The sequence below is a fragment of the Ovis canadensis genome, chromosome 7 (assembly GCF_042477335.2).
Source record: "Ovis canadensis isolate MfBH-ARS-UI-01 breed Bighorn chromosome 7, ARS-UI_OviCan_v2, whole genome shotgun sequence".
Classification (NCBI taxonomy): domain Eukaryota; kingdom Metazoa; phylum Chordata; class Mammalia; order Artiodactyla; family Bovidae; genus Ovis; species Ovis canadensis.
The window spans coordinates 54,007,256-54,024,615 of NC_091251.1; the positions used below are offsets into that span (position 1 = coordinate 54,007,256).

Below are 17,360 nucleotides of genomic sequence, written 5' to 3' on the forward strand. Positions count from 1 at the left end.
AGTTGAGATATATACTGATAAATGGTGGCACTATTGGAAAAGAATTAATTAAAATTGGATCCTCTGAGCCACTGCCTCAAAAAGCCCCTCAGGGGCTTTTTAAGGTAAATCCCAAAGCCCTCCTAGAATATGATGCTGAAACCTGTGAATATAGAATTGAGTCCTTTAGAAGATTCAGATTAAATATGTAATCTAAATTGAAAAAATCTGCAGGGGTATATGGTCTAAATATTTTTAACTGGAAGTAACTGCTTTACTTTACTAAGTTGTGTTGGTTTCTGCCATACATCAACATGAATCAGCCGTAGGTATACACATGTCCCCTCTCTCGAGGTGTATTTGTTCCTAAATGCTCTCAGATTACTAATGTAAATAAGGTTGACTATCATAGTGCTATTAATGAAGCAGGATATATACTTCTCTTTTTTCCCCTTCAATCTGCCTTTACCACAGGGAAGTACAAATGAGGTAAGTTAAATTTTTCTTAAATTAAGAACTATTTGTATGTTTATAAACATTATGATTGTCTTATTTTACAAACCAACTAGTCGTTAAAGGATGTCTCAATGTAGATAGGTTTTAAAATATTTAATTTACTCTGAACATGATATATGATTTTAATCCACATATGAAACACAAGAATTGATTATCATGAATATTTTATTTTAAATGTTTAGAAATTTTCAAAAATCTTAAGCTCTAACATTGGGCATTTTGCTCTACTGCAGAGTGAAACAAGTAGTTATGAAAATCTTGAGCAAACTTAACTAATGCAGAGTCAATAGAGCTACAACCTTTAGAAGTGGTTTTCAGCTTTGGCTTCTGAAAGAGTTATCTGTACCACTTTAAGCAGGTTTCAGGCCAGTATGTAGTGTAACTAACTTTCTTGGCATACCTCGGACCTGACCTGTAAATTAGTGTTCATTTCTCCCACTGCACATGTGCAGAAAGTCTGTATCTGAGGGAGAATCTAAGTTTCTATGAAAGAATCATGTTCACATAAGAAAAGTTATTTCTGTGGAATCATTTAGGTCATTACTTTCAGAAAGCAAAACTGATCTTCAGTAACTACAGTGACAGTACATAATTCTTTCCTTGGTTTCCGCTGTTTATACATAACTAGATTATGTCTGCCAATCAGATACGAAGGATACATTTAATATTTATAAGTCAACAAGGAATTATTTTAGGTAAAATTCAGTGAAATGAATTTACTAAAACAGTAAAAATTAATTTCAACTTTGTAAATCAAATCTTAACATGGATTAAACTGAATGTATTAGAATCAGAATAGAACTAAGGTTGTGCCAGTATGCATTTGTAAATTGATGATGGTATAATTCAGATTTAAGAAAATAGCCATATAGACTCAAAAAGAAAAAAAATGGAATTTCCTAGAAATTCTATTTAATGATATCAAGCTTTTATTCAACCTTTAAAAATAGACTTTTTAAAGACTCTAGAATTACATCAGATAAATTGGTCTTAATTGAGTGTTCATTATGTTAAAGTCAGAGGAGGTAATGAATTTTAGACACTAGCTGAGGGGTTAAAAAAACATAAAAATATTTATGGACACTTCGGAAAGCAGTATGTAAATATTTCTATGATGCAAACACTGTTACACAGACAAATAACAAAGACAGAGGAAGTTTTAATGAAGAAAGACTTTCTAAGGTAATGTTTCTGAATAAAGGTTTTGTAAGCTATGAACTGATTAGTGGAAGCAAGGAAAGAGAGCATATTTGAGAAAGCCCATGTGGTGGGAGAAGGGTAACACATGTGCTTATTTGCATGACCATATCAGGAAATTATGGAGAATAAAAAGTGGTCCCTTTCTTTTGAAAAACCTATCAGGAAGGTCCAATAGCAAGTGTTTTACCTGTGTAGAATAAATTAGCTATTGGCAATCACAAGTTATGAGCTCCCATAATTCCTCTAACTAATAATATTCACAATATGAGTTTTCCACATCCCTGGGGCACAGTGGTTAGGAAGCTCTGCTCCAAAAGGTGGTAACGGTAAAAGAAAATGCAGTCCGAGGATTGAACATTTACCATAGAGATCAACCCACATAAGTAGTATCAACACACTGGAGAGTTGAAAATACTTTTTGACTGCTGAGACACTAGTTATTAGTATATATGTTATACAGATTACTAAGGATTCCAAATTTAGCATGCTAAATTTTATACAGTACCATAAATTACACTAAAAGGAAAAAATTTATATCTGTGTATTTAATAAAATGTTTTATCATTTTAAAAAATAATCTTGATTATTTTATTTCTAGGCTTTATACAAGCTTTACAGTGCAGCAGCAACCCACAGACATCTGTATCATCAAGCTTTTCCTGCACCAAAGTCAGAATCTACTGAACAATCAGAAAAGAAGAAAATGTAACCCCAAATTTAAAAAGTACAGGTGCATGACCAAATTGTCAATTAAATATTGTTTTACGTTTCCATGCAAACATACAAAGTGCTTCCATCAGAACAGAGTAAAATACCAAGCACCTCTGAAGACTGCACAACAGCTTAGTTCTTTTACTTCAGTGTTTAATAAGCAGATATATGTATGCATGGTTATATCATTTGTTAACATGTATAGTTTCTTGATTTTGTCTTCAAATATGCTATTATAATTTAAAGAATTTGTCTATTTATGATAAAGGTACATGTGTTCTGCTTGAATTTACTAAATACTACTACTGGGTTATAGTTAAACCATGTAGTAATATTACTCCACATTTGGATATGCTCATTTAATTTCTACAGAAGAATTTTTAAATTATTTCACATAGGCATTTGTTAAAACATAGCTCAATAGGCTTGATTCAACCTATACCATCTTACATATACCATTAGCTTTTATTATAAAAGACATCTAAGAGAGCTTTTCAGTTGCTTTATCAGAAACTATATATTGCTTCTTTTATATTGTTTAATATAGAATATAAACCTCTTGATCAAAAATGCACAAAAAAATCACTTTGTATATGTATTTGAGTTTCACTGCATTGTATATTTTTTCATTTGGTACACAAAGATATGTATTCATCATAGGTTTATTCTTTTAACATGTGAACTATTATTAAAGTTTACTCTGGTTCCTAAGATTAAAAACAACTGAATTTGGAAATGTTTGGGAGGTGCTGATACAGAAGAGGAAAAGTTTCTATCTCTTTTTTAGATTCAAAATGCATTTTCTTTAATGTTGACACCATTACAGATTTAGCTTCTCATTTTAACATATGTATGGCTGATCCCTTTTAGCTACCTTCCAGTTCTTTTAAACCAGAGATTCTATATTGTATTTCTAATTACTAAAATCTGTAGTGGAATTTCATACTTTTTAGAGGATAAAAATGTGCAGTAATGAAAGAAAAAAAGAAAAAGTAATACCTCTTATCCAGGAGCTCTTAAAACAGAATAATGGATAACTTTCTTAGAAACAGCTAAGCTTTAGTTAAATGAAATGGTAATATTAAGTAAAGAGTAAAGATGGAAGAGTATGTGAGAGTTCATAAGATATTTAAGCTCACATCTTAGCAAACTTTGATCATGTGACCTGCGAAATAACTTTTCCCACTGAAAAAATTCCACTGGCCTATTTTCATTTTTGGATACCCCTTTCATTCTGCTTCCTTTGCCTATGGGCCTGCTGAATGGAAAGGTAGGATCTTTGTAAGCATTATGCATAAAACATGGACTCAAAGGCAACACATTTTGTTTCCACAAAAATATATTTAATAAGCTTGTTATATAAAATCAAACATTTAACATTTTCAACATTTTATCAATAATTCATATCCATCAATATCTAATGAGTACTTTATATTTTGAAAGATTACCTAAACTAAAAATTTATTTACATATTTATAACACATGTAAATATAACTGAACAGCTATTTCAACAAGTGTTGAAATTCACAGAATTGTAGAGATTTATAGGCTAGCTGTGCCATAAATTTGCCTGCAGTCAAATGTACTATGCTAGTTATGAACAGTGTCTTAATAACTACTAAACCAAAAGGCAAATAAGTTGGGAGGAAAATGCCAGCTTTTAAACTTCTGTGACAAACTCTTAGAAGATTAAAAAATAGATAAAGTCAATTTAATGACCAAGATTTCTTAATGAGTCCCTGATTGTCATTTTTGGCAGTTCAACCCAGTCGTTTAGGATGGCAACGTGCTATGCTGTTGGGAAGCGACTTCAGTCTTATCAGAACCATGTTACTAAATGCCCTAAGAGCCTTGGCCCAAAGGAAGGAAGTAACATTAGCAACTCTTGAGTACGGGTACACAACTTTCCCACACAGGCTGGAGCCTTTTACCTAAATTTATCCCTGAAATATTACAGGTCCTTCACCCTTTCATACCAAAAAAATATTTTCCCAACATGTTTTAAAACAGTTCTCTACAGCTGGGGGCAGGGAAGAGGAGTAACCCTATATATTATGTATAAAAATGTATCACAATAAAGGTTCCAAGTCCTGTTTTGTTTTGAACTACACAATGGTAATATTTAAACCATCCAATTCCAGACAATATTCCATACTACAGCAGTAAACACTTTTTAAATACTGCATACATTATCTCTTTCTCTGTTTTTTATAGAAAGGTACTACTATTGTGACAGTTTACCAACTGATCATTTCCTATTTAATATCTGGTTAAATGACATTTGTCTCCATCAAGAATATGCAAAGCAGTTTTCAGATATACAGAATTTAGAGTGTCATTGTTGGCCCTTAAAATGATAAACTCATTTTTTTCTCAATAAAATAATATTTTTAATAACAAAATACATGTAAAATTAGGATTTTATAATTTCCAAAAAGTAAGCTGCCTTTACTAACCAAAGTATTTGCAGTTTTTTAATCTGTGAAAATATTTTAAAGCCCTTATAAAACTTAAATTTTGTTTTTAAAAAATTAACTTAAAAATTCTTGCCATGTTGCTGGGCATACCACTGCTGTCTCTGCTTACGATTTTCCAACTCTGTGAGAAGAGCCTGTCTGTAGGCTTCATACATTTTAACAATCTGTTCCAGTTCTTTCATGAAAAGCAACTTTAGCATTCCCTGGTATGTGTCCAGGTCAGCCAGTTGAAAGAGTTCCCACTTCAGAATATGGTCATATCTGTTTTAAAACACAATCAGACACATGTTCAAACCATATACATAAATATATATTTATATTAGTAAACTGGTCTATTTTATAAGTATCAATTTTACTATAATTAATAAACCATAAACTTCAATTAAATAACCAAGTTATTATCTGCTAGTTAAATACACTTTTTTAGGAAGAGGAAAAATCTGCTAATATTACTTCATTTCAATCTTAAAATATCTATTTTGTTCATCTTATATATCAGTTATTCTAATATTAACACTAGGTAACAGTGAACACTGATTTCAAATCACTGTCGTTCTGTAATTTTGAAGAACACATTTCATGCTGTTCTTAAGTTCATCCAAAGTTAACTGTCAGGAAGGTAAGCATACTTTAGATCACACTGTCCCTCAAAGAACAGTACAAAAAAATAGGCAAGATCATCTGTGTCATTAGTGTTGATAAAGCTTTTTGAGGTATACTGTTCACTGCAGCAAACAAGGAACTAAACAGGTAAACAAATGAAAAGGAATCATCATTTGTGGGCTGCGTAATCCTGAGGCTGAGTATACACTATTACAAACAATAAGAAACAGAAAAACTCAAGCCCAAAGGAAACAACAGCTCTTTTCAGAATGAGAATAAAGACTGTAGAAGACTGCAAGATATGGGAATGGACTCATGTAACTTTACATTTATATACATTTCAGAAGGCTTTAGTCCCTTTTCAATGGTAAGTACATCACATACTGAGACGAAGTATACAACAATCTACTAAAGTGGTAATTTACACTTTGCATTGAAAGGGACCTGAAGACAGCATTCTAATCCAATCATCTTATTTGAAACCTAAAGAGGTGTGTATGTATATACATGTGTGTGTGTGTATATATATATATATTGCAAAATTGTTCAGTGACTAACAGATCAGAAAGGTAGAAAACTATAGGGACCAAGATGTATGAGAGTAATAGTTGTGAATGATTAATACCTACTGAGACCAGAAAAAGAACTTGAACTAGAGCAAGGCATATACCTATATGTGTACCAGAATACCAGAAGCACAAAATCACAAGGTAAATATAGTTTGGACCCCAAATTTATTAATTTAATTAACTTAAGAGCACTGCAAATTTACTAACAGATAAACTTAGCAGAAAGCTTTATATTCTCTTTAGAGGGAAACTCCCAACTGTTGGCCAAATTGGGAGACATACTACAAAAAATACTGAGTCTCCATGAAGAAACTATTTGCCAGCTATTTGCCAAACTGGAGAAATACTACAAAAAATATGGAGTCTCCAAGAAGAAACAGTTGTAAGGTGTTTCCTAGAACCTCTGCCATTCATGCAGCTTAAGATTTTACTTATTTGTTTGAAACAAATTCATAATGCCTAACAACAACAACAAAACCCCTTAATCTCCTGAAGTCTGAATTTCATAGCTAAGGGGCATTTCAGCAATGTCTACTGATTCAAGATGCTTAAATTGATGCCAGGTGAACTATAAGCATGATAAAGCTCATTTATCATCTGGATACTTTATAGCAAGAAAAAGAAGGGAGAAGAATAAATATGGTAATATTAGAAAATATCAAACTTGTTTTTAAGACATGTTTGGGCTTCCCTCGTGGCTCACGGCAACCCACTTAAATACTCTTGTCTAGGAAATCCAATGGACAGAAGAGCCTGGCAGGCTATAGTCTGCTGCTAACTCACTTCAGTCGTGTCCGACTCTGTGTGATCCCAGAGACAGCAGCCCACCAGGCTCCCCCGTCCCTGGGATTCTCCAGGCAAGAACACTGGAGTGGATTGCCGTTTCCTTCTCCAATACATGAAAGTGAAAAGTGAAAGTGAAGTCGCTCAGTCGTGTCCAACTCTTCGAGACCCCATGGACTGCAGCCTACCAGGCTCCCCTGTCCATGGGATTTTCCGGGCAAGAGTACTGGAGTGGGGTGCCATTGCCTTCTCCAAGGCTATAGTCTATGGAGTTGTAAAAGAGTCATACCCAATTTTGCAACTAAACATCATCATTCTGTATACATATTCAAGTAGTTTTTATAAAGAAAAAAGCTTCAGATAACTTTCTGACTTCCCAGTCACAGTATTTGGCATCAAGAATAGGATTTTGTGTAGAAGCAAGAAAATTAGAGTATTTAGTGAAAATACTCTGGGAAGAGGAAAAAGCACTCTAAGGAAAACCATAAATGATAAAATTATGCAATCTGTCAATTTCCATTTCAAATCCTTGCCCCTACTGTTTCTGTAGTGACTTCCCTCTGCCTATGCCTGCTATTTAATTTTTTAAAGAAAAAAAAATGTATGTAATTCCTATTCTTAATGAGCCAAATAACCTGCTTCAGTTTAACTTTTGGCCACTATACTCTGTACAGGTAAATCATTCAGAAAATAGGATGTAAACTATCCCAGTATCCTTTTCTTTTGCTATATTTTACCTACATCAGTATTCTATTCAAACAGTACTATAAATAACCTATATACACAAACAGCAATTGCTGTAATGCTACCAAAAAGCCTTGTTCACACTCCAGTGGATGCTGCCTTCAGGAGCCCAAAAAGTACTGCTATTCCAGGCCCCAGGTATGGTATATAGCCCAAGTTCCCTGTGCCTGTCTTATGTTTCAGTACACCCACTCTGCCTTTCCTCCTATACCCAGAAGTGAGTCAACAGTGACACTGCAGGATCATAGACACAGGAATAAAATAGAGTCTGTGCCACAAACTAGGGGACTGGGGTGCTGGGGGGCGGTAGGGGGCAGAGGGGTGGGGGCATGTGAGGAATAATGGAAAGTAAACATGTTCCTGATGTTCTTTTTCCTGTTAAAGATTAAATATTTTAATATTCTCCTGTAGTTCAGCTTGCTGACAATTACGTGATAAATTACAGACTTCTATGATCAAACTTAGAAACCTAACTTTACTAAACCCAATAAATAAATAGAATATTATCTGTTCTAAACCAGTTCTAGAAGTATATACAAACATTACTTTGGTAAGTTACTGTTAGAGATAGAATTAAAGCACTTTAGAAAGCTAGATGATGTCCATTGTTTGTTAAACAAGAAGAAGAAACAAGCTAAACCTCTTGGATGAGATAAGTAATTGATTCTCTATTATCTAATTCATAGATAACAACTCACCTTTTGTTGACAGATAATATTACCCACTTCTAATCCTCTTCAGAGACAAAAATTTAGTATCAACTAAAAGGTTTCTAGACCTCGTTTTTTTTTTAATTCTTTTTTTTCTTTTCTTCTTTTTTTACAATACTGTATTGGTTTTGCCATACATCAACATGAATCCACCACGGGTGTACATAAGTTCCCACTCCTGAACCCCCTTCCCACCTCCCTTCCCATACGATCCCTCTGGGTTATCCCAGTGCACCAAGCCGAAGCATCCTGTATCCTGCATCGAACCTAGACTGGCGATTCGTTTCTTATATGATATTATACATGTTTCAATGCCATTCTCCCAAATCATCCCGCCCTCTCCCTCTCCCAGAGTCAAAAAGTCTGTTCTGTACATCTGCGTCTCTTTTGCTGTCTCGCACAGACCTCTTGTTTTAAGCAGTAAACGAGTACTTGCTCCTTTACTGCTTAAACAGTACTTATAAATAAACTCTTCTCACTGGCCCATTCTGGGAAAGTTCTGATCTATTTGAAAAAAGTTTAAGTGGTTAATTTCCTATAGTTTTATAGCTAGTTCAAAGAACCAGAGTTGAAAGACACTATAACCTTTGGAAGTCTTTTTTTTTTTTTTTTTTTTCATAAGAACCAAAGCATTCCATTTCAGTACTATCTTTTTCCCCTCAAAAGGAAAGCTTTTTAGTTATTTCTAAAAATTGCTATAGAGCAGAAACAATATAGAAAGAATAACCGTGCTCAATCTTATCAACTCCCAGAAACAACAAATGTCAACAGGCATATATTCTTCCAAACTTATGGAAACAGAAATATATGTTCAAGTTATATATGACTTAGGATCAGCATATGAACAAAGGCTATACACAGCAGTAGATCAAGTGCCTTAAAGACTGAAAGAAGAGAGGGAAAAGGGGAAGACAAGTCTGCTATCTCTCCTCATCCCATTCCTACACTATATGGATTATAAGATAAAGAGGCTTCTGGAGGTGAGCTCAGACACCAAACCTTAACTTCTATGGATAAACATCTACAGAATTTCAAATCAATTGAAAACCAGACTTCTGACAAACACTGTTTATACTTTGTAGAATAATATCCATAATTAGAACCTATTTAAAAATTACACTTAACAAGGCATAAATTTGACTTACGGAGGGAAAAATGATCCTTTTAGACCAAAACTTTGAAATATCATCTTACCTCTGCATCAGGCCACATATCAACAGCCATGAATTTACAAACTGAGAAGGCAGAAATGGATGTAAGGGAATGTTTATGTTGGCCAAAAATAAATAATTCATAGTAAATGACCACCCCAACCAGTAACACTTAAAGAAGCTAAAGTTGAACAGTTCTATGAAGATCTACAAGACCTTCTAGAACTAATACCCAAAAAAGATGTCCTTTTCATTATAGAGGACTGGAATGCAAAAGTAGAAGTCAAGAAACTCCTGGAGTAACAGGCAAATTTGGCTTTGGAGTACAGAATGAAGCTGGGCAAAGGCTAATGGAGTTCTGCCAAGAGAATGCACTGGTCATAGCAAACACCCTCTCCCAACAACACAAGAGAAGACACACATGGACATCACCAGATGGTTGACAGCGAAATCAGACTGATTATTTCTTTGCAGCCAAAGATGGAGAAGCTCTATACAGTCAGCAAAAACAAGACCAGGAGCTGACTGTGGCTCAGATCATGAACTCCTTATTGCCAAATTCATACTGAAATTGAATAAAGTGGAGAAAACCACTAGACCATTCAGGTATGACCTAAATCAAATCCCTTATGACTATACAGTGGAAGTGAGAACTAGATTTAAGGGACTAGATCTGATAGAGTGCCTAATGAACTATATAGACGGAGGTTCGTGACACTGTATAGGAGACAGGAATCAAGACCATCCCCAAGAAAAAGAAATGCAAAAAAGCAAAACGGTTGTCTGAAGAGGTCTTACAAATAGCTGTGAAAAGAAGGGAGGCAAAAAGCAAAGGGGAATAGGAAAAGATATACCCATTTGAATGCAGAGTTCCAAAGAATAGCAAGGAGAGATAAGAAAGCCTTCCTCAACGATCAATGCAAAGAAATAGATTAAAACAATAGAATGGGGAAGACTAGAGATCTCTTCAAGAAAATTAGAGATACCAAGGGAACATTTCATGCAAAGATGGGCTCAATAAAGGACAGAAATAGTAGGGACCTAACAGAAGCAGAAGATATTAAGAAGAGGTGGCAAGAAAACACAAAAGAACTGTACAAAAAAGATCTTCATGACCCAGATAATCACCATGGTGTGATCACTCACCTAGAGCCAGACATCCGGGAATGTGAAGTCAAGTGGGCCTTTAGGAAGCATCACTATGACCAAAGCTAGTGGAAGTGATGGAATTCCAGTTGAACTATTTCAAATCCTGAAAGATGATGCTGTAAAGTGCTGCACTCACTATGCCAGCAAATTTGGAAAACTCAGCAGTGGCCACAGGACTGGAAAAGGTCAGTTTTCATTCTAATCCCAAAGAAAGGCAATGCTAAAGAATGCTCAAACTACCACACAATTGCACTCATCTCACACACTAGTAAAGTAATGCTCAAAATTCTCCAAGCCAGGCTTCAGCAATACGTGAACCATGAACTTCCAGAGTTCAAGCTGGTTTTAGAAAAGGCAGAGGAACCAGAGATCAAATTGCTAACATCCGCTGGATCATCGAAAAAGCAAGAGAGTTACAGAAAAACATCTATTTCTGCTGTACTGACTGCCAAAGCCTTTGACTGTGTGGATCACAATAAACTGTGGAGAGAGTAAATTCAATAAACAATAAATTCTGAGAGACATGGGAATACCAGACCACCTAACCTGCCTCCTGAGAAATCTGTATGTAGGTTAGGAAGCCACAGTTAGAACTGGACATGAAACAACAGACTGGTTCCAAATAGGAAAAGGAGTACATCAAGGCTGTATATTGTCACCCTGCTTATGTTATATGCAGAGTACATCATGAGAAACGCTGGGCTGGAGGAAGCACAAGCTGGAATTAAGATTGCTGGGAAAAATATCAATAACCTCAGATATGCAGATGACACTACCCTTATAGCAGAAAGCAAAGAAAAACTAAAGAGCCTGTTGATCAAAGTGAAAGAGGAGAGTGGAAAAGCTGGCTTAAAACTCAACATTCAGAAAACTAAGATCATGGCATCCAGTCCCATCACTTCATGGCAAATAGATGGAGAAACAGTGGAAACAGTGGCTGACTTTATTTTTCTGAGCTCCAAAATCACTGCAGATGGGGATTGCAGCCGCTTACTCCTTGGAAGAAAAGTTATGACCAACCTAGATAGCATATTCAAAAGCAGAGACATTACTCTGTCAACAAAGGTCCGTAGTCAAGGCTATGGTTTTTCCAGTGGTCACATATGGATGTGAGAGTTGCACTGTGAAGAAAGCTGAGCGCTGAAGAATTGATGCTTTTGAACTGTGGTGTTGGAGAAGACTCTTCAGAGTCCCTTGGACTGCAGGGAGATCCAATCAGTCCATTCTGAAGGAGAGCAGCCCTGGGATTTCTTTGGAAGGACGGATGCTAAAGCTGAAACTCCAGTACTTTGGCCACCTCATGCGAAGAGTTGACTCACTGGAAAAGACTCTGATGCTGGGAGGGATTGGGGGCAGGAGGAAAAGGGGACGACAGAGGATGAGATGGCTGGATGGCATCACTGACTCGATGGATGTGAGTCTGAGTGAACTCCGGGAGTTGGTGATGGACAGGCAGGCCTGGTGTGCTGCGATTCATGGGGTCGCAAAGAATCAGACACGACTGAGCGACTGAACTGAACTGATATTGAACAGCGCCTCATGTGCTCAGTCACTTCAGTCACGTCCGAGTCTTTGGGACTCCATGGACCATAGTCCATTAGGCTTCTCTGTCCATGGAATTTTCCCGCAAGAATACTGGAATGGGTTGCTATGCCCTCCTCCAGGGGATCTTTCTGACCCAGGGATTGAACCCACATATCTTGCATCTCCTGCATCAGCAGGCAGATTCTTTACCACTGCACCACCTGGGAAGCACTGAACATTGCCTACTATCCAACAAATATCCTCAATGAACCTAGCAAACTCATAGCCATCTTTAAAAACTAGCCCCATACATTTTCCTTCTGGGGCCAGCTTTCCTTGCTCACTCATAATAATGATAAACTACTACTAAGGCTTACTCAAGTCAGCTGCTGTACCATTTTGCATAAGGTAAATAAAATTACTATCCCCTATGTTTTAGTAGAGCAAAAACACTTAGAACTAAGTTCAGTAACTTGCCCAAGGCCACTCAGTTATTAGGTAGTGGAGACAGAAATCACACTTTCCTTCCAGTTTCCTTCCTGACTGATCTTAACCACTATCCTATACCTTTAGTACAAAAGTAACAGTCATCATTTACTAACAGTTCTTTTAATGTGCAAGACACTGTAACACATATTTTAGATGCATTATTTCACTGAATACTTAATAACCTTAAGAGTAGATACTATTACTATCTCCAATTAACAGAGGACAAAACCAAGTTAAGCACCCTGCCCAGAGTAACAAAGCTAGGGTATCAGTGAACACATATCATTGCATCCCAGAACCTGAGTCACCACACACAATATTTCCTCACCACCCTTGGTCCTGCTTGGTTTCACCTACGTACCTAGGACTTACCCAGGTCCTTCCTTTTATCACAAGGCATTGTATCACTTATTTGTAAGTTATCCAACCCATATAAGAATGGAAGCTTTTCACTGCATCTCTATGTAACAACCTAGGTCTGCACATTAACAGAAAGTGAAGATGCAATAAATGTTTGTAAAACTTCTATTTGTCATCAATGACTTTTAAACTTTATAAGCTGTGATATCTTTTTAAATAAAAAGCCCAATATCACTGAGAAAAAAACACAGTGCTGTATGGTTTAAGCAGCCCAGAGACTCCCCCAGCCTTCCACTCACCCCACAACAAAAACCTGTGCTGTAAATTCACTTACTTCACAGGGGCTCGAGCATAAACCTGAAGCCAGTCAGGAATTTCTGCAGTATGATAAGGATTTGCAGGTACCAGAAGGGACTGATTTCTTTCGGTTTGCTGTGGCTGGTATGTAACAGGAGGAGGTTGATCATACCGAGGTACACTAAGAAAACAGAATCAACGTTCATTAGGATAATGGCCCTAAATAAAACAAGAAGTATTAAGAATACTATTTGTTTTTCAAAGTGCCTCTTGCCCAAACTTCTACCACCTTTTTTTTTTTTAACTATACATAGGGGAAGTAAAATTCACCTTCTCTTGGAAACTTATAGGTCATTAGTGATATATAGAGAAATTAAAAGATGCTTACTCCTTGGAAGGAAAGTTACGACCAACCTAGATAGCATATTCAAAAGCAGAGACATTACTCTGTCAACAAAGGTCCATCTAGTCAAGGCTATGGTTTTTCCAGTGGTCATGTATGGATGTGAAAGTTGGACTGTGAAGAAGGCTGAGCGCCGAAGAATTGATGCTTTTGAACTGTGGTGTTGGAGAAGACTCTTGAGAGTCCCTTGGACTGCAAGGAGATCCAACCAGTCCATTCTAAAGGAGATTGGTCCTGGGTGTTCTTTGGAAGGACTAATGCTAAAGCTGAAACTCCAATATTTTGGCCACCTCATGCGAAGAGTTGATTCATTGGAAAAGACTCTGATGCTGGGAGGGATTGGGGGCAGGAGGAGAAGGGGACGACAGAGGATGAGATGGCTGGATGGCATCACCGACTCGATGGACAGGAGTTTGTGTGAACTCCGGGAGTTGGTGATGGACAGGGAGGCCTGGCATGCTGCAGTTCACGGGGTCTCAAACAGTCGGACACAACTGAGTGACTAAACTGAACTGAAGCTAATCTTTATATATTTTTAAGAGGTTTCTTCTGGCTGATAGTTATTCTTTTCAAGGGCAACTTCAAAGGAGGCTATAAAAAAATTCAGGGCTAAGTTATAACCTTTATAAGGAGGCTTAAAACTAGATTCATAAATTTTAGTAATAAATAACTAAGCAATTAGCTATAAATTTATATTGGGAAAGGTGATAATTTTTCTCAAAGTAAGAATGGATATTTTCTTTCTCCTTTAAGTTGAAAGGGGGTATGGAATAGATGTTAAAATAGTAATGAATACTGTGCTTGAACTATCCACCTAACTATACCACTTCCTTTCCACTTTTACAACCTTACAAGAGCACAGGGAGTTAGAGCTGATTAGAGCCTGTTTTAAATCAGAGACTTTAAAATAAAAAAAGGCCACATTTTCAATTATTTCTAACAGCCTATATTTGCTGGGGGAAGGAGGGAAAACAGCAAGGTGGGGTGAGAGCTGTTCATAGGAAAATGCTAAGGAAAGCTTGAAGGTTCAAGGAACCACTTGAAGGTGAAAGACTGAATTCTGAGAGAGCAAACAGGCCTATTCCAGACTTGGAGACAAAACTGAAGAGCCTACTTCCAAACATAAACGTTTATGTGTATATCAGAAAAGGTCATTCCAGTACTAAACTAGGACTCAAGTGTAAGTATTGGATTACACTGTAGTAATGGCAACCCACTCCAGTGTTCTTGCCTGGAGAATCCCAGGGACGGGGGAGCCCGGTGGACTGCCGCCTATGGGGTCGCACAGAGTTGGACACGACTGAAGCGACTTAGCAGCAACAATTTAAAGATCAATGTGCAAATGGTACTGAATTTTATCTTCAACTCTTTCATAAATGGGTGCAAAGTAAAATATTCCTTGATAGCACAGTTGGACAGGAAAGAACATAAGTGGGAAAGAACTGAGGCTTTGAAGTTACAAGTTGTATGAATGTAGACGAATACTGCTTCTCTTCTCTAAACTTTAGCCTCCTGATTTGTAAAACTGGAATAAATTCATACCACAGATGACTGTTCTAAGGATTAAATGGCCTAGTATAATAAAGAGTTATGTATAAGGATTAGCATAATACAGACAATCAAATAGCTACTAATACTACCTACCTGAGATTAAAGATGTTTACTCTCTTTTTTGAAGTCTACAGAGCTGCTGAGAAAGGCAAACTGTAAAACTGCTTTGTAAACTATTAAATTCTACAATATAAGATTAATGATGACAAACAGAAAACTAAGCTCACTATACACTCAAACTTTTCTATGGACCAGAAAGTCTGCCATTCGGTAACATCAAACTGTAACCACATTTTGCTGTCTTTTTGTTTTTGGCAGGGAAGGGGGAGCATTTCTGTCATTTTCTATCACTTATTCATTCAACAAACATCTACCTGTGTGAATTTCTGTGTTTGGTGCTGGAGACACAGCAGTAAATAAGTGGGACTCATCCCTGCCCTTGGGTAGGAATTGTGATCAGGTGGGAGGGACGACTGACAAATCATCCCCATGTCACAGGCCTGAAAATGGAAGCCAAGGGGAGTAGCAGCAGCCTGCCTCAGAAGGTGGGGAGAGCAGACAGAGGGGACAGAGCCCAGCGAATGCAGAGTGGTGAATCTGGCTCTTCTGAAGGGACAACAACTTCACTTGTTCAATAAACACTGAATGAGTGCCACTAAATGGAATCACTGGGAAAAACCTGCTTTTCAAAGTTAAATTAATAAATCCAAACATGTAAAATGATTAAAACAACACAATAATGAGAAAGCTTAGTTTTCTGGGTGATAATATTAAAATGTTATTTTCAAAATAATTATAATGGTTCTAAAAAATGCAAAAGTATGCTCTAACCAAACATCTGTGCTATGCTAAATGATACTAAGCAACAGCTATCAACATGCTGATGATATTCTACCCATTTTTAATTTTACGGCTCAGTTCTTAAGAGCTCAATGTCGTTAACTGCAAACATTTACAATGTCATTACTAAACATTTTATGTACTTTGAAATCCAGTCTGTAATTTACATGTATAATGCATTTCAACTTGCATTAATCATATTTCAAGTGCTCAACAGCCATATCTGACAACTGGCTACAGAATTCAAAGGCTAGAAGTCTGGCTATCAATGATATCTACGGATAGGCCAGCATCAGTCAGAATAACCCAAAAGATCACTGGCTATATTTATCAAACAGATCTGAGATGTTCTGTATAGTTTCAATTTTTGCTTTCTTACCTGGCAACAGTTAACAAACAGAACATAAAATATCTGTAAACTGAATAAACAACAAGACATCATTATAATTCAAAAGTATATTCTATACATTCAAAGGTAGGTCTGTACTTTTAAAGAAATTTAAATGTAAAAAGATGAGTATTTTATTTATTTCAATCTCTGGGTATCTTTAATAAAAACATTCTGGCATATTAAAACAGAACCTAATCATAAGAATATTGATCCTGTTTTTGAGGTTTATTTTAAAAGTTTTTAAATTATTAAAGTCATTCATTACTAAACATAAATCCAGAAGCTGTGAAAGATAAAGTTTTAAATCAAACATCAGGACACCTTTCTCTTTGATGAAAATGTAAGTTCAAAATCTAACATTAGACAATCTCCAAAAAGGGTTAAAATAGTCAATACTCTACCTTGGAGCACAAGGATGCCTATATTGAGCCTTTTTATTTGTGTGATCTACATAATAGGTTCCAAATTCTGATGACTCAACTCGTTCCCATCCTGGAGGAAGTCCTTCTCGCTCAAGAGGATGGCTCCAGTGAGTTGTATTTGTGTTGTGATCTATGTAATATTTCCTCCCTCTCATTGTCCAGTCCACAGACCAGCCAGGAGGAAGGGGTAAATCTTCAGAACCATGGTTAGCTAAATTTCCTAATGATGTAGCAGCAACTCTCCCAATACCTGAGAAGAAAAAGAGAAGAGACAGAACAATGATTATAGCTAAAAGATACACCATATGAAAAACTCCAAACTATCCAAATTATACTCTCCCATTAAAAACCATGATTTTTACTGTTACAAATAAAATTTTTCTTAAAACTAGTCAATGTTACTGTTATTTAATTACAAAAGGAGAAAAAAAACTACAATCTATGTAATTAGGCTCTTTTGGTTGATGCTTCCATCACCAGACCATACAAAC

The 17,360-nt window shown here is 36.3% G+C and overlaps 2 protein-coding genes across 3 annotated transcripts in view; one reads left to right on the forward strand and one right to left on the reverse strand.

Annotated features, from left to right (window-relative positions):
- The window catches only part of ATL1 (atlastin GTPase 1), an 87,968-nt gene extending 84,842 nt beyond the window's left edge, over positions 1-3,126 (forward strand). The window contains exons 14-15 of one of the 2 annotated variants that reach the window (XM_069597887.1): positions 454-468; positions 2,294-3,126. In XM_069597887.1, the coding sequence (XP_069453988.1) occupies positions 454-468; positions 2,294-2,404 (126 nt within the window). In that variant the 3' untranslated portion in view covers positions 2,405-3,126. The remainder of the gene's footprint in view (positions 1-453; positions 469-2,293) is intronic. The other variant, XM_069597889.1, reaches the window with a different exon arrangement.
- A 601-nt stretch (positions 3,127-3,727) lies between these two features.
- Positions 3,728-17,360, reverse strand: part of SAV1 (salvador family WW domain containing protein 1) — a 28,609-nt gene continuing 14,976 nt past the window's right edge. Inside the window, exons 3-5 of the mRNA XM_069597890.1 lie at positions 16,849-17,119; positions 13,300-13,443; positions 3,728-5,144 (exon numbers count right to left, since the gene is read on the reverse strand). Coding sequence (XP_069453991.1) covers positions 4,943-5,144; positions 13,300-13,443; positions 16,849-17,119 — 617 coding nt within the window. The 3' untranslated portion in view covers positions 3,728-4,942. The remainder of the gene's footprint in view (positions 5,145-13,299; positions 13,444-16,848; positions 17,120-17,360) is intronic.